This window comes from Phalacrocorax carbo, chromosome 8, assembly GCF_963921805.1.
Source record: "Phalacrocorax carbo chromosome 8, bPhaCar2.1, whole genome shotgun sequence".
In the NCBI taxonomy this organism is placed as follows: domain Eukaryota; kingdom Metazoa; phylum Chordata; class Aves; order Suliformes; family Phalacrocoracidae; genus Phalacrocorax; species Phalacrocorax carbo.
Window position 1 is genome coordinate 12,810,378 of NC_087520.1, and position 25,232 is coordinate 12,835,609.

At 46.3% G+C, this 25,232-nt stretch overlaps 1 protein-coding gene across 1 annotated transcript in view; it reads left to right on the forward strand.

Moving 5' to 3' along the window:
- Positions 1-226: 226 nt before the first annotated feature.
- Positions 227-25,232, forward strand: part of NRG2 (neuregulin 2) — a 63,737-nt gene continuing 38,731 nt past the window's right edge. Inside the window, exons 1-3 of the mRNA XM_064458154.1 lie at positions 227-263; positions 680-851; positions 12,866-12,984. Of these exons, the coding sequence (XP_064314224.1) occupies positions 227-263; positions 680-851; positions 12,866-12,984 (328 nt within the window). The remainder of the gene's footprint in view (positions 264-679; positions 852-12,865; positions 12,985-25,232) is intronic.

A 25,232-nucleotide genomic window follows, 5' to 3' on the forward strand; every position in this document is an offset into this window, starting at 1 on the left:
CAATTTTCATCCTTTGTATGTGCAGGTTTTCACCGCAGTCCCTCTCAGTGGCTGTTGCTCTGCTGCTGACACTGTCGTGCTCAGTGACCACCCATCTAAGCAGGAGGCACAGAGTATCCATGGCATACACTGCTGAGGGCCAGGGGACTGCTCCCCATGACCTGCTTCTGCTGGTTCTGCAGCAAAATGCTCTGGCTGTGGTTTGTGGGTTTGTGGGATTGGCAGCATGCCCGTTGGCAGTGGCAGAGGTCATGGAGGTGTTGGTAATCATTGGCAACAATGACAGGGTGCAGGGAAGCTCTGAAGAGCTTACGCTCCTGGTGGGAGAGCCTGGAGAGCAGAGCAAACCCCTGCACTAGCAGGAGACAGGAGGGTACTGCCTGCATGACTAAGGGCAGCTGTGGAGCTGTCAAGTCTGACCATGTGGAGCAAAGAGTGATCCAGACCCAGGGTGTCCCTCTGCTCCCCCTGTGGGTCGTTCTGACTCTGTGCTCCTTCCCAGCCTGTGTGCTGGTAAAACCTGGGGAGCTGAGCTGGCATGCAGCCCCTCTCCAACAATCACGCAGCAGCAGGGGCAGCAAGTTCTTTTTCCAGGGGAGGGGACTTGGTGGGCTCACATCGCTTGTGTGCAGCCTCTGAAAGAGGCAGGTTTCACATTGTCTGGTTTCTCTTTTTGTAGCTGTCCCTCCCAAACTGAAGAAACTGAAAAGCCCAAACGTTCATGTCGGTGAAAAGATTTCACTGAAATGTGAGGCGACTGCTGGAAACCCTCAGCCATCCTACAAATGGTTTAAAGATGGCAAAGAGCTGAAGAAGAGCAAAGACATCCGGATCAAGTATGGGAATGGGAAGTAAGTATACTACGGGTCTGCTCTGCCTCTGCTCACTAAAGCTGAGTGTCTGGGTCCGGGGGACCATCTGGCTTGAAGTGGTGCTGTGCTCTCCAAGTCACTGCTGAGCGATACTGAGATGTTTCCTTGGAGTCACAGGACCATGCACAGCCCACTTACTATGCCCAGGAGAGTGAGCAAGATTCCCAGTTTCGTCAAAAAGTAGCTGAGAGAGAGGACCAAGGCACACACAGGATAGATGCTGGGTTTGTAGATGGGTCTCTCCTTGGGAACTGTGTTACTGGATGTCTGAGATGGGTGTCCAGTGACCTGAGGAGATAACTCTTTCCCTGCTAGCTGTAGACTCATTGTAGGCAGCTCAGGTACCTGGGGTGAATCCTTCTTTGTGATTAGAGGTTTGAATGCAGAAGCTATCCAAACTCAGCAGTCACCCCACCAGCCAGCAGTGGGCCTGCATAAATGTGGGGGGAATCACTGTTCTCTCCTGAATTTAGGTGGACTCGAAAGCACTTAAGGCAACTGCGAGGATGCAAAAGCACATCGCATATCACGATAGTCTGATTAGGGCTTGCAGTCACCTGCCGAGGCCTTGTCTCATGCTAGATCTTGCATTGCTACACCCAGGGCAAGCTCCATCGTGGCTGCCCCAAACTCCCCACGTAGTGAAGCTCTTGGGCAGCTGCTGTCAGTGAGTGTCATCCTAGGGACCACCTCATTCAGGCAGTGCAAAAACACTGGAAGAAATAGGCCCCAGTGATGAAGGTAAGGGGTTCTCACTGGGAATTGATTTAAATGGATCCATGCTGATATTTTTCAAGGCCAAATATTTACATATGATGTATCTTAAAATTATTCCATAATCATGGGTATGCTTACATTCACATATCCTGACCTAGCCAGGAACAAAGTCAGCTCACAACTGCCTGAATCCTTGGAAAAATTGAAACTAATTCTTTGCTAATATATGTTATGTCTCAGTGTGTGAACAATAGCTCACCTCTTCTCATTATGGATTGACAGAGTCTTAATTTTTAAAATTAGAAGCCACTGAAAAATCAGTTAGAAAAAAATCAGTTAGTGCTCGAATGGGTCATTGTTAAGTGTTCTAATTTAATTTCAGTCCTGTTGGTTTTGAGTTCAAAGTCACACCCAAAATGGTTGACTTCCTTCATAATAACTGTAGGATTCATGGCTGTTTTGGGATGAGGAGAGAGGTGGTCACTGGAAGTCTTAAGCTAGAAACACCAGCGGATCTAGGATAACTGACTGGAATCTATTGGATGCCATCTGGTCAGGAGGGGCTATCTGGGCTTGCAGGCAGCAGAGGTAGGGCAGAACTGTGCCTGCCTTTTTGCTCTGTTGCCCTCAGTATCTCTGTGAACCTTGTCACCATCATGGCCTCAGTTCTTTACTTATGGATACTGGAGCTAGGATGCCCTGGAGGAATGTCTGCAACACCCACTGCAGCCAGGTGTGAGAATTCTGCTGGTCCACCCCATGTAGACACTGCATCCTTGTGGGCAGGCAGCTTGTGGGAGCATGAGCTCATTGGTGCTGGGGTCTCACAGGGATGTGGGGGAGCTATTTCCCTCAGAGCTAGAGAGCAATCAGCCCCAGACCAAACACCCAGCAGAAGTCTCTGGGGAGGGATCCTGGCAATGGTGAGAAGTGCCTCTTGCAGCATTTCCCTGCTGTGCTCCCAGAGGTCATAGTCCTTCCTTGCCTCCTGGCACCCTGTGTCCAGCACAAAGCTGTGACAGGATGGCTTCCCACCCACAGTGGTGCAGCAGGGGCACGCACTCCCTGGGTTAGGGCCATAAACATATGGCAGAAGGTTGATCCTCTTTCCTCAGGACACTGCTGTCAAGTCATAATTTTGCATTTACCAGTTTCCATGGCAACACACTGGCTCACAGCCTGCCAGTGACAGGCCAAAGACGTGTGCATGCTAGAAGTGCTTCCTGCTGGCAAAATAAGCCCAAGGATAAACATTTTAAAGAAAGCTGAGCACCTGCCTCCTCCAGTGTCTGAGGCTCTCTCAGCACCAAAGGTGTGAGCCCAAAGCCTCCCTGCTGATCTGCTCCCAGAATCACTTCCCATCCCTGCTTCTGCATCCTGCTGCCATTAAAACACATTGTTAAGTGGAGAGGTTGCCTCTCTAGGGCTTGAGCCTGGCTACAGACACTAGACTCAAGCAGCTGTCAAGCTGGGACAGCTCTGAGAGGATAACCCCTTGTTGACCATTTGCCCCTTGTTGAGCAGTCGATAGTGCAGGAACACTTCTCCAGGCAGATCTGGATGGGTGTGTGCACACCCAGTCTGTCACCCTCTGCTTTCAGGCTCTTCTCTCCACTGGGTTTGCTAGGTCTCTGTGCTTGAAAACACCTCAAGGGCAGAGTGTTTTCTGGCTTTGGACCTGCCTCCTTCTGGTCTTGACTGCATGCAATAGGCATTTAAAAATGCTCTGTGCATGCAGACTGAGGATTGAGAGACTCCGCATGACTTTGCTATCTCCATTAAGTAGCTAGTGGGGCTGAGTTTACTGTAGGGACCCAAAACTGGAAATGGGATATGGGTGTACCTCATTACTTCTAGCATGTTAGGAGGGAACTCCAGGGAAAGCTAAGCATCCTAAACTGTAAAGCTCAGAAAAAGAAGTCTTACTCTATGATGATTAATTCAAGAACAAAGGGGTTTGTACATTTGACTCCACTTAGAGATAACACTGGTCTCCAGATACTCCTCTGCTCTTCATTTTTGTTCAGAGTAGAGTGGGGTTTCCAGGGAGCTAGAAATAGAGAACTGGGGAGGGACTTTCATAAAGTACACAAGGCAAAAAGCTTCACAGACTCTGCAGCACCTGGCCAGACACACAGGATAATTTCTTTAAAAGTTTGATCCAAAGACTTAATAGGGTTGTCTGCTGGAGCCAGACAAAACGAGCCCTGCCAGAATGTGGAGATCTTGTCCATAGTGTTTCCATTGGCCCTGTGTGTCCCAGTAGAGCTGGGCACAGCTTTGTGTCAGACTCTTTCAAACACTGCAGTCCTTAGACAACATGCAGAGGATTAGGATGGGAGACAAGAAGAACATGGTTGCCCTCTGTGACTCATTCCTCTGCTGCTCTGTGCCTGGCTTTTTTCCCTGAGTGTTTAAAGAGCCTTAAGACCTCTACCTAGAAAGCATGACTGAAGGCCTTTTTTTTTGTGATCAAGTTTTAATCTGATCCCATTGGCCTTCCTAAAGTAGGACATCTCTTTGAAAATAAAGGAAGTATATGTTGTAAGGAGAGAAGCAGTTAACTGCATGTCAGCTCTTCAGCTTTTCCATCAATCATCTCCCATCTTGTTTTTTAAACCTACTGGCAAACTCTGGTGCCATCAGGTAAAGGAGTAGGTTGTTTTTGTTTGGGTTTTTTTTTTTCCAATGGGTATTTGCTGGAGGGATGGGAACAATTCTAATTCCTCCTTTCTGAACTGCATGTTCCATCTGTAATTAGTAACAGGCTGAGGCAAGACTGGCTTGCACGAAAAGGAAATTTCTCTTTAAGGTGGAAGACATTATTGGCTGGAATTTTATCTCTGGCTCAACTTAAATAAAACACAGTTGATGGGCAACCTAGAGAAATTACCCAGAAAGAATTGCATGCAGTAGTGGAAGTACAGCATAGTGAGTGGATCTCCTTTTGAGCTGCCAAAGCAATACCATTTTCTGCTTAGTGCATCTGAGATCCGATTGAGGCTGCTAGCTCCCAAAAAGTTAAGGTTGGGTTTTGACTCTCTGACTGTCTCAGCAAATGGTCAAATGCCAATTGTGGAGAAAGCCAAGGAATTTTCTGTTTGTGGAGGTGTAGAGAACCTACCCCACTTCAGGGCTCAGGGCTCAGCCCTGAGATATGTAGATCTTCAGATGGAGTCAGAGAGGGTCGAGGAGCCTGGTAGTCCCCTAGCTGTGGCTGTCCATACAGCCTCTTCTCTTTGTGTGCTCTTTTACCAAGGGAGATTGCTGGGGTGATGAAGTAGGAATATCATTAGATTGGAGAGGGTTGGCAGTTCAGTTTGGGACAGGCTGACTATATATCATCCCCTGGGAGTAGTGTCCTACTTTCAGTATCACCAGGAATCCCTATTGTTAGCCTGTAAGTGGAGCCAAGGGATACCCTTCTCCAGTTTCTGTACAGTAGTCCCTCAGGCAATGCTAGTTGGGGCAGATTCATTGCTGGGGTCTTCCTTGTAGAGCTCACTGCTGTAGATTATTCCCCACCCACAATGAATGGGGCTGTGGTCTTCCCTGTACAGCTCACTGCACTGGAATGAAGGCAAAAAAAATGCCAAAGCAGCAGGGAAAGAGAGTGCCAATAAAGATAAATGATTTCCTAATTAAGCCTGGAGACAAGGAGGGGCAAAGAGAACTGCTAAAGCCTTGTGGGAGCCAGAGTGAACCGAAGCAGGCTATACCACCACTCTGGCAGGGGTCTTCAGGCTGACATTTTTAAACAAAGGAAAAAGCTCTTTTGACAATGGATCTTGCAAGAGCAATTCCAGATGCCTTGAAGCTAAGACTCTTCTCAAGCACCGGTGTTGTTATAATCACCAAGGGAGCTTCTGCCTTGCTAACTCTCACGATGTCATTATAAGTCTCCGATATTTGGGATTTGGTTTTAGCTGCTGAAGGCACTTTATTGGAGGGGGGTGTGAAGGAGAGCATTTCCTTTGTTTGTCTGTTTGTTGTTTTAAAGGACATGATGGACATCATATTGGCCAATGCACCTGGGACTGAACCAGGGAATTTGAGAACTGAAAGGAGAAGCAGCTGGGTCTTGAGCTAGAACAATCCACAAACTTTGCAAGTTGGGGCTCCTAAGAGATTCAGAGAATGGGCATTTAATCAAACTTGACTGAGTTATAGTGACTAGCAAGTTACGGTCAGATTCTGGGCTGCTTCAACTGATGGTGTGTGCGAACTTAAAGATGGAAGAAGCTTTACGTGCCTGAAATTTTGTATGGTTTTTTTTTCCAGTGATGTTGGCTGCTTAAAAAAGAAAAAAAAAATCTCCCTACAGACCTTAGCCCACTGTGGTTGCAAAATGTCACAGATTAGGTTGAAGCACTCACTGAGACATGAGCTGAAATCCAATTCATCCAGTTTAAGTTAAAATGCTTTGCTTTGGGGAAGGAGGGCTGGGGTGAGGGCTGAGGCTGCAGGCAGTTCACCTGGGACAGCACATTATATACCTACAGGCATGTATTTGCCAGGTCCCCCTTAGACTTCGTGGATCACGCACTGGTGAGGATCTGTGATATGTACCAGTTGCAGAAAAATGACTTAGGAAGAGAAGAATGACATCCATCCCAACGGCTCCAAACTCAGAAAGGAGCCCCAAAACTGTAACTGAATCTCTTGCACAACACTGTGTACCACCATAGTGATATGTTTTGGAGGGGTAGTTGTCTGTCCATCTGAAGGTGCCATCCCTTTCCCATGTCCTCTATTCCCACAAATGCTTTTTCCTGATCTGGGTATTTGCAGCCTTGCTCTGCTCATCTCCATTCCTGTCCTCTGCTCAGGGCTCACCCCAGACAGCTGCTTTTAGTAGGTCACCTCCCTCTCCTTTCCCCCTGATTCTTTAAAACTAATTGGCTTTGCTTTGAAGGCCTTCCCCTCTTCTGGCAATTCCTGAAGTTTTTGTCCTGCCTCTGATTTTCCCAGCATATCAGCCTCCATGTAATATGTGATATGCTTCCAAACTAGGACCTCTGTGCCTTCTCCTTAGCAGCATTGACCTTCTCTTCCCCTCCCTGCTACAGAACCAGCTGATACAGTGAGACCTCTGCACACTGTCCTGGCTGCACACCTACCAGGGGTGTCACGTCTCTATATTGAGGTCATCTGCTCTTTGGGACAGGGAGGTATCTGTTCCACATTTGGTGCTGGGAGGTCCCTGACTCCTGGGAGGCTGCTAGTGTGCTCCTGTGAGATATCACAGTAAGCAGGGAAAGAACTTGCTCTGAGCTGGCCTCAGAGTACTGCTCCAGGATCTAAATTTTCTCGAAGAAATTAAAATCCTGGCATTGCAGTTGGAGGAAACATTTGTGGGATGGATCAATTGCTTTGAATTCCAGGACAAGTAATACAATGGACCCTGCACTGACAGGTCTGCATCAGCCTTAGCCCAAAATTCAGCTTTTATGTATTTATTGTTTTCACATCCTGGCAGCAGTGACAGACTTGCCTGGCACAAAGAGCAGCAGCACACAAGGGTTTGTCTCTTAACAGAGCAGCCACAAAGTCCACTCCAGGGACAGGTGTGTGGTTGCATTATGCTGCCTCTGTTACCCTACACCTCTTCCCGTTGCAGGAACATCTGTGGCAATTCAGCAATGTGGCCCCAGGCTGATTTTGAGGATGCAGGGGGGTTGCACAAGTGACCCTGCTCTTTGGAGCGTACTTATCGATCTTTTCCCCTTTTGTTGACGCTGCATGACCCAGAAGGGATTCCAGCTCTCACTCTGAGACCAGCGTCAGTGACAGCTCGGCAGAGTGAGGACTGGTCAAGTTTTCCTTTTAAAATCAGCCTGTCCCAAGCCTGGGCACAGAGAGACAACAGCACTGCTGAGCAAAGAAGGGGCAAATCTGCTTTTCAGGTTAGAACAGCACTTTAATGTTGGGGGACAGGGGTAGGAGAGAGCAGGGAGAGGGGGTCAGGGGTTGACTGGTCCTGTCCTGGGCATCCACAAGAACATTATCTGTCTCCCACACCTGCTTCTCCCACAGTCCCAGCAGGACAAACACTGAGAGGGGCAAATGATGGTGTGACGGGAGGTGGAAGGAGTACTTCACCCACTGCAGAAGGGATGATGGCCGAGCTGAAAAGTCTGAACCTCCTTGTCCATACCCCTCTTATTTGATTGCTTTGCTTGAGAGCACTTTTTTCCCCCTTTTCCATTTGTTGTTTCTGTAGCTAATCCTGAACTAGCCAGATCATGCCCTAGCATGATGCCATGCAAAGCGCAGCCAGCATAGGGCCACTTGTTTTTCTCAAGCACAGCAAAGCACAGCCAGCGTGCCCAGCTCTATTGTGCTGATCTGTAACTGAAGGGCAGGGAAGAGATTGGGGTGGTTTCCACCTGGCAGTGCGGCAGAGAGGATGTTCCTGGCTGCCGCTCCTGCCCTGACAGAGGTGCTTTGCCATGGCCATCCCCTCTCTGCTTTGCATTGCAGTGATGTCTTCTGCCTGATTTTAGCCTACTGTGTGCTGGGGAAGATGAACGTATTCCTCAAGGTCAGGGCACTGAAAGCTCCTGCTGCAGCCAGTGAGGCTGTCTGATGTTTGGCAGTCACTGGTCAACACTTCTTGACTGTAAACTGAAGAATTGGATATTCTGAATCTTATTGCCAATCATTAACCTGCTCCCTCAGGACAAGTGCACCACCGTGTAGAGTGCCAGGGCAGCACATAGGCACCAATTAAATCTTTGGCAGGAGTGTAAGCAGCACACGTTACAGCAATTGCTGGCCTTTCTGCTTTCTGCAATATTGGTTTGCTTCCTGCCACTGGCTCTCTGTGCAAACAGAGAGGAATGGAGTTAATACGTAACCACAGTTATTCACTAATAATAGGTAAACACACTGTATTCAGTGTGTCCTTTGCAAGGGTCATATTTGGGAATTTCCTTTTCCTAGGATCTCAGTGTGTTTACTATGTGCAGTGTTCTTCACTGACGACTTAGGGGCCACATGTGGTGTAGTCTTCAGATTCTTTTCATCAGCTAATTCCTTGACTTCTTTATTACTTATGTCTTAGCTACCCTATTTGTAGAAGACTAGTAAAATACTACAGCAGTAGTAATCCTAAAGCTATTTTTTTCCTGAATGATGCAGAAGCAGCTGAACTCACATAAGGAACACAGAGTGCTCAGTGAAATGTAGGTGTCTTGGAGGAAGCTTGTGGCAGCTGCTCTCCTGCTCACATGCTCTGAGATGAATGGCTTTGCAAGGAGATGACCGGGGAAGATGATCCCATTTCCACTTGGCAGTAGGGAAGAGGAGAAAAACAATTCAAGCTTGACCAAAGTGCTGGTGGGAACATGACTCCTGTCATGAAAAGTTCCTCCTTGGCTGAGATGAAGTGTCTGTTTCTTTTCCTCTGCCTATACTGGAGGCCTCAGGGCCCAAGCTCGCATTTAGATGTCTAACTCTGAGATGTCTAAATTACAGCAGATGAGGCCACCCTTCCCAGCCAGAATTTGCCAGGATCTTTGTGTAGGTCCCAGCCAAGGGTTGATCTCCTTGTTTCCCATTGTAGTCTGGAGATTGGCACCACAGAGGGTCATTTACTCATCGTTCCAAACTGCCCTCTGGGGGACTCTTTTCTCTTGGCCAGAAAGGTATTTTGGGGGATCTTCTTCTGGCCAGGCTGAAGGTCTCCTTGTGAATCCTATCCCCCAGAGCCTGCAGACAACATATTCCCCATGGCGTATTCCTCCACTGGCACTACAGGAGATAATTAGTACGTGGCTAAGTCATATGTGCTGAGGGTCAGAAAAGACAATAAGGCAGATTTTCCCCTGGAGTAAAGAAATGTCAGCAGAGTTGCACTGCAGTGAAATGATGGGATATGTAAGTGACCCTGGCCCTTTCACTGAACAAACAGCCCAGGGCACTGCCTTCCTCCAGAAGAATGGCATTGTCTGCCAGCCAGGCACCCTTGTGAATGCATATGGTAGGTCTTTCCCAGGCGCTGGTGACCCCAAGAGACATGCTGCCCAGAAGGGCAGCAGGGACTTGATACAAAACTCCTGTGCACAACCTAATTCCTCATATGCTATTACTTGGTATTTCTGTAAAAACATGCCTCAGCCCTCAAGTGAACAAAGTGCCTGCCCATGGGGCAGCAGGAGGAAGAACACAAACTTGAAAAACCAATTTCCTAGGCAGTTTGGAGGTATTTTGGTAGCACTTGGAGATAGTAAAATAGAACAGAGACAGACTGGTCATCTTTGTCTTTGCCACACACAGATCAAGCAAGGTCTAGTCTCTTTTACATCCTTTAGTTCAGTTCTAGTGCACAGGCATTATCCATGTGAATTAAAAGGTGCATGGCTAATGCTATGAAACAAGGTATCTCTCTGGCTGTTTCAGTGCTTCCTGGAATAGGGGAATTCTCTTTACTGTGGCTATGCTCCACATTAAAGCTGATCCTTGTCTGTACCCTTCATCTCTCTCCCCCAAGTCTGTTACCTGACATTAGTGCAGTGTGTAGACCAAGCGTAGCTATACCATTTGTCTGGGGTACGAAAAGCAAGAATAAGCTCTTGATTTTTTAGGGGGATCTTGCAATCCAGGAGAATTTCAACAAACTGTGATACAAAATAAGAATAAGCACTTTTGACAGTACAACATTTTTGTGCATTAAAGCAAAATAATCCTCTTTGGTTTCACCTTGATGCTGATATGCTATAAATGCCATCATTGCTTTTTATTCTGGTCACATTCCTCTTGAGTTCCAGGTAAAAGACCAAATGTCTCTCATCCTGTTCTTGTAGATGAATTTGGCAAGTGTGCCCCCTTTCATTAGCCTTTTGTGTCACTAATAGCTTACTAATTTGTATCTTTGGGAATTAAAACCCTTTATCTGTAAAAGGTCACGTACATAGGCATATTCTAATGCCATGGTGGATTTTTCCAGTTACTACACACAATGAAACATGCTGTGCATATGAGATTGCAGTGTAGCCAGTTATCATCAGAATATCTGTCTTCCAGCAGCTGAAGACAGCATGTTCGCTAATGCTTTCAGCTCTGCACTGTCAGCCTCAGCATGCTGGTGTGCAAGGGTGGTGTTTTCTACAGGACTTTGGTTAGAACCTCACTCTTCCACACTGCTTTCAACACGTGCTGCCTGCCTTTTCATTCTGCATTGCAGCAATAACTATAAGCCTGTCATAGGGGTGATTTATAAAACAAATGGTGTATTCTGTCAATGGGGGTTGAGACAGCTGAGAGAAAGTAATGGCTGTGCTTTGCTGGGGCAGTCTTGTTGGAGTTGCATGCAGTAGTACCAGAAGCCCACCTCACCCCTTTGGCAAGGGTTCCTACACCTGCCTCTGTGCCTGAACCGGGCACTACAGCCCAACAGAGCCAACCTTCATCAGGTGCCCATCATACTTCCCCAGCAAGATGCAGAACCCAATTTCCATCGGGCAGCAACAGGCCCTGGAGGCTTTTAAATGCTTTGCTGTGTCTTGGGTGCTGCTTGAGTCCTAAGGCACCACAGCAGCGAGGACAATGATACCCAGGACTTTACAGGTTGCTCTAAGAGACTTTACAAAATTCAGAGAAGTGTACAGTACTGGGAGTCAAGGCAGCTTTGCACCACTCTAAATCAGCCTGCTTGTTTAGGCACCCATGTTGGAACATGTTGGCCCAAATAACTGGATTACACAGTGGATTAGGAGAGACCTAGGATTAGAGGGATTCAAGAGGTCTTTGCATACTGTCAACATTCATTTAAAAATTGCTCCACATGGGGCCTAAACTCGTGCAATTGAACACTTGACCACATCCTGTAAAACAGGGCAGTGCCTGTATCCTGGGAGCTGTATCAAGTTGTCTCCAAGTGCTTTTAATTTACTAATATAACTAGTGAGATGTTCACACTGTGTCATTGCATCGTGCCTCCCAGTAGAACAGCATGTCAGGGTATTAAAAATATGCCAGTGTGCTTCTGTGAAGACCTTCCTATGGATGATGATTTGCAGAGCCCAAAGAAAAGTCCTTCTCAGATGACACTGTAACATTGCAAATATGTCCAAAGCTAATGATTATTTTCCACATAAAAGGAATTTTATTTGCCTTCAGTGAGACAGACCACTGGGACCTCTTTCTAAAGCTGTCAGTGTTTCCAAGTCTCTAAATAAATTGACTGTATGACACAGACCTGAGATAAAAGCTTGGGGTAGAAAGCAGAGAGATGTTCTCATGAGAAGAATACACAGGGTAGTTTTTGATAAGAAAGCTACAATGGAGGAAATGTAGTAAACCAGGGCCTAATGTGAGAGTCCCACTGTGGTCTCTTGGGTGGTATTCAGTGTGTGTTGAAGGCTCCTATAGATCTCTGCTAAACTAGGCAACAAAAGGTTTTGACTATTAGTCAGAGAGACATTGCAGACAATGAGACATCAGTCATAGCCAGTGGGAAAGACAACGCTTGTCTTCCCCGTGTGCCGCAGAGCTCTGCCGCAGAGCTGCTCCCTCTCCCATGAAGCACACACCACAAGTTGTTAGGTGGCACGGGCAATCATTGTCTTCTGCTCTTTCGAGGCACTTCTGGCTGATGACTGTGTGCAGTTCAGCCCCACATATTTGTAGTATATTGGAATGTGTGTATATGGGGAAACAAAGTGCTTGTCCTATTTGTTGGCCTGGATAAAGCTACAAGCTAGCTGTCTAGGTCAAACCACAGGGTTTTGATTTGCAGGCTGGAAAGGGATGAGTCCCCCCTGACCCTGTGGGTGTTTGTGTTGAGTGTGTGACACTGCTGAACATAGCAAGTGACGCACTGGACTGCTCAGCCTTCTTGCTGAGGAAGGTGCAGAACATGCATCTCATCTCCACATCTCTGTCTCGCAGGCAGATCCCACCGTCTAACAGTAAAGTGGCTTTTCTTCAGTGAAGAAAGTCTGCGCTGGAATGCTGGGACTCTTGGGCTCAACCCCTCACAAGACCTTCTGTGTGAACGAGAGCAGGTGTCAGACCAAACCACAGCAACATGCTAAGAGCAGTGGGTTCAGAGGGAGATGTTCATTTAGGAAGTCATGGTGGTTGTGATGCCTGGGAAGGGTCTAATCCGAATCCTGACCAGGCTTGAGTGCCTATTCAGCTTGTGAGATCAGGCAGCCCATCCTCTCAAGAAGGGGTGATGTACCAGGCAGCGTACCAGGGCCAGGAATGGTTATCAATTCATGAGGGTGGTTAGCAATCAAGTAAGAAATGTCTGCTGTACTTTTCAACAGAAAGATTTCCAGACTGCAGTTCAACAAGGTGAAGTTGGAAGATGCTGGGGAGTACAGCTGCGAAGCGGAGAACGTTTTAGGGAAAGACACCGCAAAAGGCAGCCTGAATGTGAAAAGTGGTAAGTGAAGAAGCCAGCAAATGTCTTGAGCTGTCTGCCATTCAAGCAGAAAGTGGGAGGTTCTGCACATGATCTGTCTTTTATTTTGTTTCATGCTTTCAGGATATCGAGTAAAACAATCTTGGGAGATAAGAAAAATGCAGCTTAGCATAAATGTTTATCGTTGTTATCTGTCACTGGCAATGTGGTTAATTTACATTTTAAATAAACTTACAGTATATGTATTTTTTTAAAAGGGGTAAGGAGGAAAGAAAGCTGGTGGGATTGATGTTTTCTTTTTTTAAAGGATTTCTGAGAAACAAAATTCACCAGAAGACAAGTAATTAAACCATAGCTTTGTGATGAGTGAAGTTGCTTCTGGTTTTCATCCTAGAATGTGTGCTCCATCTCTTAGAGCTCAGCAGATGGAGTCTGAGGTTAGGTGGTTTTGTTATTATCTTGGTCATAATAATTATATTGCTTAACATGTTGGTTTGGATGCGCCCTCCAGCTCAGAAAGTCCCTACAGTGGTTGCCAGAAGGCAGGAGGGTGCGACTAGGGGAGGGATGACTCTGTACAAGTTCTGTTTCCTAAGTTCTTCCTCCTGCCATTCACAATGGGCCACTGCAGGAGCCTGGGCTCTGTGCTCTGCAGACCTTTGGTGTGATCCAGTTTCCCTGTTGTGCTCTTATTAGTATTAGTCAAATGTGAAGGAAGGTAGCTTTCTCCTGCTTCTTTCTGGCATTATTTTCTCTGTTAACCCCTACCTCAGCAGTGTTTGCAGTCCTGAATCTTTTGTTCTGTGAAGCTGCAATATCACAGAGCCCCCCTCCCTCAGTTACTCTGCCTGTAAAAACCCACTGCTTGCAAAGTCTGGAGGAAGGCCATCCATGCTCAGACCTCCATGCCTTCATGCTTCATGTCTATGAAGTTAGCCCTGCTGCTCTGCTGTGCTTCTTTGTGATCATGGTAGGAAAGGTGTCCAGAGTAACCTAACTGAGGCAGTGCCACTCCTTTTTTTCTGACTCATGCTTTGGTTGTCCCATTACAATGTGAACTGTTCCTGTTTTGACTGGAAGCTGCATGTGCAACCCTCTTCCCATGTGCAACATGCACGGGCAGCATGCGCATGCCATCAGAGCCCTGTCTGCCTCCTCCACTCGCCCTACCCAGTCACTAGCAATCCCCTTTCACAAGTGGAAGAGCGCGATCAAGCAGCGCACGCTGCAAGGCTCTGATCCTGCACACTGCTTATGGCACCAAGAAAACGCGCATCAGGCCACTACAACTTCGAACTGCACCTTTCCATATGCACAGGTAATGGCAGCATTTGTCAGAGTTTAAATCCTCCTCTGCAGGAAGACATGCTGTCTGGCAAGGACAGCTGGTTGCTTCCACTCAGGTCATAGGGGGTGTGAAGACACACCTGAGTTGCCCAGAAAGGTGTTGAGACCTGAAAAGCAACCAAAAAGATCCAAAGATCTGGCCTGTACCTTTTCCTAGTGGGAGCTGCAGGCTGCAAGGTACTGCAGATCCAGTAGATTGCCTGCTGTGGCAGTGCCTTGATTAATCCATTTTCTAAGCTGGTTTGCAAATCTGCCTTTGGCTTGCCACTCTGAGCTGCATGCATACCTTGCTGCTCCTATTTGTAGGTCACCTGGCAGGACAGGAGCTGAATGCTAGTTGTAGTCCCTTGCAAAGGTAAACAAGATGATGGTGATCACTGTAGGCTTTTGCAGCTCTGTCACCCCCTTTGCACTCTTTTTTTCGCTTTCCCATGGAGCTACTCCGAGCCGAGCAGCCTTCATCTGTGCGCAGGCACTTGCTGTCCTGGAATCTCCCTCTTTCCTTACTGCTGGGCCTTCTTGGGACCTTGACAGCTTTCCTCACTTCTGCAAGCTCCCATCTGTGATATCTTTCAGTAGAAAACTCCTCAGAGCATCTGCTTCTCTCTGAAATCATGTGCACTGTCTTCTGTCCCTGCCTGCATTCTTCTCCAGGCTCCTTAGCACTGATCCTATTGTGACTAAGTCTCAACACAGTGCTTTGTGAAGTTCTAGCAGTTTATAACAATTAATCAGAGGAGACGCGTGAGCTGGCCTCCCCTCGGAGCTTTCCCCTCTGTCCCAGAAGCTCACTCTAGCTATTGCTGTTTCTATATGTTCTGCTGCTTTATATTCTGCTTCTTAACTGCAGCCCTGTCCCTGGGAACCTGGTGCATCTGCCTGTCCTGGGCAGGCTGGCTGGGACTGATGCTCTGGGACTGTCTGCTGGAAGCAGACTTTCTGACCTGACATGTAGCTGTATTGTAGGAGGTCCTGTAATGTTGCTGTGATACAGGCGTGTAAATCCAGGACTGGGAAAAAGTCATGAGCTAACACTGCATCTTGTTATACAGAGACATGTGGTTTGGGGGCATCTTTGTGTGCTCCTGTAGAAGGTGGCATTGCAAGAGATTACCTGAGCTGTTGAGGCTTGAGATGAGCATTATGGAGGAGCAAGGTGTCCTCAGCCCAACATGCCATTCCCCTCCAGGGGTGCAGAGGCCAGAGGCAGAGGCTCCTGAGCCCACTTGAGTCCTGCTGTCAGAGAAACAGCTCACACGTGAGACCCTAAGGCCCATGGATGTGAGGGTCTGAGATTCAGTCTCTGCTGGTAAAAATTTTTCAGCATGATGAGGCAGCGTTGCCATTGCAAAGTACTCTGCTCTATTCCACTATCACTTTTCGGTTTATACCAGTTTTAAAAGAGCACCTTTTCAGCCATGCAGATCTGTCACAAATCACGAAAACCACCACACTGAAGAGATATTTTCTTTAGAAAGAGAGTGGCTGCATTGCAGTGACCCCTTGTCACTTAGAAAATGCCTATCAGCCAAACCCATCACTTCATCTCTTCTCTGCAATTCTGGTATTTCCACAAAATGCCTGGCTCAGAAATAAATGCTTTCACATTGAAAAGCTTTGGAGGGTGTCAATTTCTGAGGAAATGCTTCTGTGCTTAGCCAAAATATATTGTGCTTTGGTGTTATTTTGAGATTTTTATTACTTTGAGGTAAATTAGATGCTTTCTTAGAAAAATATCCCATTTCCCAGTTCTCTTTATTGAATAGTCTAATACTGGTGGCACATGGGCATGAGGGCACAGCTGAGATGTGACTTTTTTTGATTCTTTTTTCCTCAGGAAATTTCTAGACACCTCCTTAACTGACCCCTGCCCTTTTGCTAAACACTGCAGGAAAAATCAAACTTTTATAAAAAATTCTTTCTGCTTTTACCTTTTCATGGTGGTCTCACCCCTCTCTCTGACAGCGTGCTGCACACACAGTGTAGGTTCCTGGTGCTTTGTCCTCTGTGCATCTAGAGGGTGGTCAGGGGCTTTGATCCAGAAGGGGCTGTTGCTGCCAGCGGGCTCAAGTAGAGCTGGTGACTGTGGACATTGGACTTTCCCAGTACCCTGGTTTGTAAAGAGGAAACTGCTACATACACTCGGCTCCATATTGCCTGTGGCCATGGCCTTCACCTGTTTCATGTTCCTCCATCTCTTGTACAAGCATTACTTTGTGCTGCAGAACTGCACATACTTGTGGGATGGAGGCTCTTCAGATGATCTCACCTTTTCTTAAAGTCCACATTTTTCTCACTGTCACAGCCTGTGATCCTGTCTTTGCACTCTCATGGCCATCAGGGCTAAGAAAACCTCAAACAGTTTCGCTCATCACCTGCTGGGTGAATCCTGAGCCATTTCTGCTTTTTTATCATGACAGACATCCTAATGGCATGAGGCTTCTTACAGTGAGGAGACCTGTGCCACCCCCTGCAGGGACACTCGTTTATCTGCCTCTGTTATCCAGTTACCCATTTGAGTGTACTCTAACCAGCACTAACACGTTGACAGCCACCCCAGCCTGTACCACCCAGCAGCACCTGCTCTTGTCCTCCTCCCTGCAGTAGCTAAGCCCACTCTTCTGTTCTCAAAATAGATATTTTGTTCACTACTTTCTTACCTTAATTTCCCCAGGAACAACGAAAGCACCACAAGTCTTACCAGCCTCAGAAACTAAAATAGTTGTTATGGAAGAAGAGTGTAAGTACCTCTCCCCCCGCTGCTCCCATATAGCCTCTTTCCTCTTATTTGTTCTGTTTTTATGAGATATTTTGTATAAATGCTTTATTGCCTCCTGGAATCTTCTTTAATCACTGCTTCTCTTTGATTTTGCCCAAAGCCACTGATCTTTCCCTAGATCTTTCAAAAACTATGATTTATATTGCTGGTGTATATCTTAGGGAGGGAGAGGTTGATAACTATTGCAATGGTAACTTGAAGAGCATGCTACTTAAAATTGCAGCTGGGTTTTAAGCATGCCCAGCTCTTTCAATACATGGGCTTATTGATATTTGTAAGGTGTGCATATTACAGCCTTTGATTTAGCATGGGTTTTTGTTGTTTGGTTTGGGTTTTTCTTTTTGAGGATAGGTGAGAAAATCAAAAGAGGCTATAGGAATACAAGAAAAAAGACATGAGTCTTCTAAGCATAAGTCATAAGAAAATTGCAGAAAACACATCTGTGCCCTGCCATCACATTTTGACTTGAGTCTCCAGATTTCCCAAAATGTTAATTTGATTTAATGTGGTGGAAGTGCTTTTTAGTGTTCCCTCCTCCTACTCAGTTGTCACAAATGCAGTAGAAAATGGGCACACAGAAATAAAAAACAAAGCATGCATACAAGTGTAGATCTAGAAGCCAGGTGCCTGGCCGTTGGTTCAGCTCTTTCTGGCGGAGGGCATTATTTCTGTGTCAGAGAGTCTCTCCCTGCTGGGGGACACGTGCCACCCAGGCAGCGTCAGCACGCTGGACAGCCCACCAGGATCACGTCCGAATGAGCAGGCACCTGGAGAGCCGAGGACCTGGCAGTTATTTTGAGATCTGTGCTATATTTCTATTCCAGCTGCTCACACCCAGAATGACAGCGCAGCTGGCTGTGCCTCTCTGTTGACAATTCCACTTTGCAGATTTTATGGTGATGTTTCCTCCTTGGAAAGTTCAATCTTTTATGATTTTAAAGGAAATCTGATTACAGCAGGGACTGGCCAGATATCCTTTAAAAGTTTTCCTGATAAGAAAACCGTGCTTAAATTTTGCTCTTGTGTTGTGCTTAGCCTTCCGCTGCACTGGGGACATCATGCTGAGATGCAGGACCGTTAATGCAATGACCGTACCATTCTTCCCCAAGATTTTTCCTTTGTGTTGACCAGCATAGATCCATGCTACATATTTGCATCGCATTAGATATATGCTATTTTCACTAAAAGCCAAATTTCATCAAAAGAAAGAAAACTGGCGAAATGGTGTGTGGCTTGCAGAGAAATTTCTCCTGTTGAAAAACTTCCTCTGTGGGAACAACATCCTTGTCTGTTTTTTTCTTAAGGAAGAGATGGTAACGTCTCCAGAGTTAAAGTTGTAATTAACTTTTTCCTTCACATTCCTTTTTTATGATCTCTTTCAATTGTTATCTAAACAACACATAGTCTCCCTTATTTTTATGTTTCCTGATGATCTATCATAGAATTGCACATGTGTATAACATATGGGGAGGTAATGAAGTTGTGAGGTGTGATGATCTGGAAAGCTGGCAAGTACCTAATTCTTGTAAAATTCTTGCATTTCTTTTAAACATCTGTATTCAAAAGCTTGTCTGGCACTTGTAGGTTGTCCCACCTCTCATTGTTTCACTGAAAGTTTGTAAAAGATCTACTGGATTTTAAACACCGTGTTGAGAAAGCACCATGCCAGCTTGGCCGTAGCTGCAGTTCCCTGGGAAAGGAGAGGCTGCCTCACACAGGCTCTAGGTCACGATGCTTGGTCACTTCTGTTTGGCCTGCGGTGTGAGGGAGGCATCTTATCAGGTAGGCTGGGCAAGGGTGTTAGACCTTACACCTCAAGAAGCTCACCATGTTTTCCCAGGGCCCAGACAGTCCCTATGTGCAAGGGGATAAAACCCATTACTGTGTAGCCCCATGTGCCTCACACCCAGTAGTCCTGTGCTCTGGGCATATATGGTTTTAACTAGTAATTTTCCTGAAGGTCCCAGTTCCTTCTTGGATGGTCTGGCCTTCCTTTCTACCTCTGTCTTGGGGAAAGGAGTGGTATATCACATATTTCCTCCTTGGAGTACTGTTAAAGCCTTTCTTACCACCCCTAAGTGTAGTTACTAGCAAATTCTGCCCCATTCTGAGTCTCCCCTGCCTTTCTCCTCCTCTTCTCCAATAGCCACAGACCTCTGGGCATTGCTGCATCCTTGGCACAAGGCACGTTTATACACCAGACAGCACTCAAAATGCAGCCCAGGTCTCCGAGGTGTTCTGTCTCCATTCTTTGGTAACATTTTTCTCTGGAAGCATATTTTTTGTCCCACTACTTTCCATCTCAGCACCTTCCCATGCCTAGCTGGCACCTGACACAAGGCTACAGAGTGCAAGGAGACAGATTGGTACCATAGGTTCTTGGAAACATCTGCATTGTTATGAAGATGTGCATGGGATCTCTTCCCCAGCTGCTGTTCCCCTTGCCTACATGCTGGCTGGAGCAGAACCTGTGGTTCCCTTTGCCTGCTGCACTGTTTGTATGGGCCTTACAGACCTCATGACAGTATGGAGAAACCCAAGGATCTCATAGTGTTTCTGGTGCAGAGACAACCCTGATACCAGTCTGGATCTGGGACAAAAGACAGCACACTTGGGAGATCTGGGATCTGACGGTGCTGCGTTTTGAGAGCTGTCTGGACTCAAATCTGCCTTGCATCTTTGTCCAGCACATGTGGATGCAACCTATACTAGGGGTGAGTAGTGGGACCTGCCAGACAGAGAGTGGAGTTTCCTGATGCTCCCACTACATGGTATGTTTGTGGCATGGGGTACCACTCAGCGTCGTTCAGTGGTGTGGACACCTTCAGATGAGCTAGAGCCATTTAGCAGATGTAACAAACTCGACCATGGAGTGTGATAAGTTCTAGCCTGGTCATAGGTGTGTAGTGTCAATCTTAACACCAGCTTTTGCCCACATGGTCAAGATAGACTCTGAGGGCCAGATTCAGAAAGGAAATCTGGTGTACGGGAAAGTCTTTCCATGATGCTGTATATTTTGACATGGTACAATAGTCTTACACCTTCCTCTGACTATATGCGTTTGTTTGAGCATTGCCAGACTACAGCAGCACTAGAGATGCTTTCTTCAGAAAGCACTGGGCTCAAAAGAGAAGACATGCCTACTGCTCTTATCAAGAATTCTTTCTGTTGAGCCCAGTGAGCATGATATAGTTGCAGTAGCCTCATACATAGTGAAAGGTGTTAAATAAGACATGTTGTCTTGTGTTTGTCACAGGCTAAGGTTGTGCAGCTGGGTGGTCACAGTGGCTCATCTCACAGGCAGGAACTTGCAGGGATGGGGTAACTTGATCATGCACGCTGATGCAGAGAGAAAGGTTCATTTCAACATCCAGAGAACTTGAAATGGTAATGTGATACTGTCACTGTGCAGCTTGAAGTAGCTAAGCTAGGTTCAGGAGTCTGTGGCTACAGACCTGCTTGGTAAACAGAACAGGAATCGGTGTCAAAATGTAGAAGCATTTTGATGAAGGCAAAAATGGAAGAAGGTTCAGAGCAATCTGAAGAGCATTCCGAGATGGAAGGTTTATGCAGGACAAAGATACTAAAATCTTATCAGAATTTCATTTTTAAAAGGTAAAACAATGTTTGAAATCTCTGAAAAGGTCAGGTAGCTGCTTTTGCTTGTTTTCTGCTGTTGAGTTTTCCTCTAGTTTATTTCTTTAACTTCAACAAACAGGTGAAGTCTTGAGGGTAAAAAGAGAATACAGACTGGATGGAAGAAGCATGGTTTGGATACCATCAGGATATGAGGGGATCTGCCGGTGATGGGAAGATGGTATAAACCAACAAGTGGGTCATTGCAGCTGCTCACCTGGACTCTGCTCATGCCCTTTGTCTGGGTCACTTCCTAGTTAATCTGGTTGAGTACCATTACTGTAACAGCCTATGTAGGCTGGCAGTGCTGGCTGTGTGGTCTAATCTCACTTTATGGATGCTCTGCAGCAGAGAGAGGTTTGGGATTAGATGAGAAGATGAAAGAGGAAGAAAAAGCAGAAGAGGCAGTGCTGAGCTGTGCTGGGAGCATGAGGAATGGGGAATAATGTGAGGCACCTGAACGAAAGCTGGGATCTCTGGATTGATTTTTGGGGCCTTTATTTCAACTGCTGGGCATTACAAGCCCTCCCTGAAGTCCCTTTAGAGATCCTTACGGGAGGGTAGGTGAAACAGCCCTTCTTTCTCAAATTAAGTCTAACTCTCCATACACCAGTTTGGGTCCACAGATTTCTGATTATGTCATTGGACTAAATTAGTAGACTCATTGGTTTAGGCTCATTCAGGCTCTCCCTCTCCCATTTAATACCTTCTCCAATGCTTAGCATGGCTGGGTGCTGGAAATGCTTTCTTTACTTTCTCTCTCCCAGGTAAGATACTTGTGTGATTACAATGGTTCAGTGATGTCTTTACTGTGATGTAGTTTGTAAGTCACATCTAGTCACATCTAGCTGAATTGAAGCTTCAGTATATACCGCAGTAAGGTGTGCCATGTAATTAAGGTTCAGCCAATTCCCCCAAACCTTGTCTCAATTCCCGTCTGGCATGGCCTTTACGGGGTGACCATGGCAGACCTGCATGTTAATTGCCTTGTCAATCTCTGGTCACTGCAGTCTGAAGGCACTATATTCTCCTGGAGCCAGCAATGCTACAAATGTCAGCATGGTGCTGTTGGTTTGGAGTTGAAGGGTGTCCAGGCAGCCCAGATCATGGGTAGAACAGGCAGAAGTCACTCCACTAAGGGCCATGCGGACAGACCAGTTTTCAACATTAGACCGAAAATAAGTCCTGGCATGATCTTTGTTCAGATAATTTAAACCCCACAGCTGGAGGTGTGGTTGATAATTGAGTGGAGCCGGCACGTATGCAGGCATGGTACCTTGAGGTGTACGTGTTGAAGATCTCACATTCAGTCTGTAGAGAGAGCTCTGTTGTGCCTGTCTGCTGTCAGGTCCTGGTCGTTGCTTATTTTGCACACTGTATTTTTTTAAGTACCCATCACATCTGCTACTCTAGATGTGATTTAAAGACAGGCCATTGTGACTCTAAAGGCAAAGACGGGCAGTATGGAGTGAAGCGTAGGATGGAAGCTGATGTCCCCTGGAAGAACTGAGGCTGTAAGCCCAGCATTCAGAGCACGATGCTGTGTACCAGATCTGCTCTATCTGACTCTATTGTGTTATCCTGGCACGTTGCTTGACTTCTTGGGCTTCAGCTGTCCTGCCTACAAAACATTCATGCTGGCACTGGCCCTGCAAAAGGGTTTTACGTTCTTGAACAAATCCCCTTATTGAAGTATCATGTTGCTGCTATTACAATTGGTGATGGGTGTTTGGGAAAATAGAATGCTGCAATGCTAACATGCTTTCTGGAACCCCTGAGGTAGAGAAAAACATAGGAAGGGCTTCTTCATAAAGCTAGAGAGATCAGCCTGGTGGAGCAACTAGAAGCTTATAATAACACAGGACTTTGCCCCTGCAATAGGTACCTGTGCTATGGAAATGGGTGGTCCCTTGGTGATCAGAAACCTTTAAACTTGCTCCTCAGTTAAACATCCAAACAGTGCAGATAGGAGACATGGGGAGTGCTGCCTGTGTTGTTCTGATCAGCAATATCTGGTGCTCTGAGATGAGTGTCCTGCAGTCTGGCATTTGTATTCTGGGATAAACTTCTAGTCTGCAGCTATTGATCCTCATGATCCCCTCAGTAACTGGGAACATAGTTCCAGCAGGATCTATTTCAATAAAATGCAGGGGTAAATATTGGGTCATTTCCAAATGAATAAACACACAGGAGCAGAATTTTTACGAGCTCCAGAGTCCCCAGTCTGTTGCCAGGCGAGCCTCAGTCTGCACAGGCTCTCCTGATTTTATGTACAGATAGCAGCAGTAAGCATCCAGACTCTGTTCAGGTTTATTAAGAGAAGAGAGTGTCAAACCAGATGTACAGAAATCTGCCACAGAGAGAATGTTTAGGATCAACAGCCCCTCAGTATATTAATCAGTGTAAATCACGGGTTTAGTGTGGCTCGCACCAGGATTACATTGCTACAACTAAGGAATAGCTTGGCCAGGCACCTTCTCATCCATGTTCTTCTGACAAGCAGTTGGATGAAGTCGTTTGAGAGGAACCTCAGCAATTCTGTGTTTTATCAGTAAGTACATGAGGCATATACAGAGCAGGCAATTTGTATACACTCTCCAACCAGCTACGTTCATCTGTCTAACTGAATGTCTAAATATTGAGAGAATAAAGTGTCTGTACTCTATGAACCCACCAAAGTTATTTTAAAAAAAAAGAGCAGCAAAACTATTGCTGTCTCCCTGCTCCCCTCGACAATAGGTGTAGTTTGTGAGAAATTAAGTATAATTTATAGTCCAAGCTGCATTAATTAACTCTTTGCCGGGGGAGTATTTCACCAGATTTCTGAGAACAGGCTGGTGAGCTTTCTGCAAAGGTTAAATGACATGCATGGTAGGAATTGCATAAGAATCCCTGCACAATCATTAATGGACTTTCTGCGTAGATGGATTGTATGAAGGGAAGTCCACATGGCAATGTCAGTGCCCGTGGCTCTCCTCTCTGTTGCCCTGCCAATCATGTTAGTCCTGAAAAACCTAGGTGTGCAATGGAAAATAGATACTCTGAATGACTAGAGTGCTCTGAATCTCTCATGTGTTTATGCTGAACTGTCCTCACTGACTGGGACAGCAACATTAAAATGTGCCTTCAGATTTTTCGCAATCACATCTGTCAGGAGGCAGCCCTCTTTTCCCCATCCTCACCTGCTTATTCCCTTCTGCTTTGTTTTAAGTCCTGGGACTGAGATGAGCTGGGGATCTGGAGATCTTTCATCCTGGAGAAGAGAAGGCTGCAGGGAGACCTTATTGTGGCCTTTCAGTACTTAAAGGAGGACTGTAGGAAAGATGGGGGCAATCTCTTTAGCAATGCCTGTTGTGACAGGACAAGGGGTAATGGTTTTAAACTAAAGGAGGGTAGATTTAGACTGGATATAAGGAAAAAGAAATTTTACTATGCAGGTGGTGAAATACTGGCCCAGGTTGCCCAGAGAGGTGGTCAATGCCCCATCCCTAGAAACATTCAAGGTCAGGCTGGATGGGGCTCTGAGCAACCTGATCTAGTTAAAGATATCCCTACTCACTGCAGGGGTGTTGGACTAGATGGCCTCTAAAGGTCCCTTCCAATCTAAACCATTCTATGATCTGACTTGCTGATGGGTAGGCTGCTCCAGGCCTTCTTCTACCTTGCAGGAGCTTTGTGACTTGTGTGTTTGCAAAGGCCCCTGTCTCAGGAGCACCTTGCTTATTCACAATGGTCTGATTTCACCATTTCTTTTCTGTAGCTTGCCCCATGCACACTCCCTGTTTCCTGCTCTGAATTAATTTAAGTACTTGGGGAGGCAGTTGGTACATGACTGATGTTACTACACAAATACCCTCATCATCTCCCAATGCCTTCACGTGAGTCTCTTTCTACCCAGATTGCAGCTAGTACCAAAACTGCTCCCTTGCTTATTCAGATCTCCATTTATCTCAGTAATTTTACCATTTTCCAAGTCATTTGGGATAGATGGAATTGTGTTGGAGGCTGAATGAAGAACTTATTCTACCACACCAGCCAATAGGGAATAAAATCTGCCTGGTACCATTTGGCAGTTAAGGTAAAATAGCTGTGGGAAGTCATTTCTGGATCACCAGGCACACCTGAGAGGTGTTTGGACCAGAGGTGAATGAATGTGCATGACTGCAAATAAACTGTACATGAGGCTCACTATACCAACATTGGTTATTGAACTGTAGATGACTCAGGACCAGGTAGATATTTGTTAAGGTATTTCCAGTGGCCCAGGCTGTGAGGGAATACAGCTAAACATGAAGTAACTGAATGGAGTCCCTTCTGAATCTGTGAACTATCCTGCTAGTGTGGTGGAAAACCACTGAAATCTCCGCTGGCCTCATGCTTCAAGGTTGCTTGTCTGTGATCTACAGGCATATGGTGTCAAACGGGGCCACATTTCAACCTAGGCACAATCAACATTTTCTAAGCAAGGCATTTTGCTTCCCTTTGTCCCCTCACCAGAGCTGCTCTC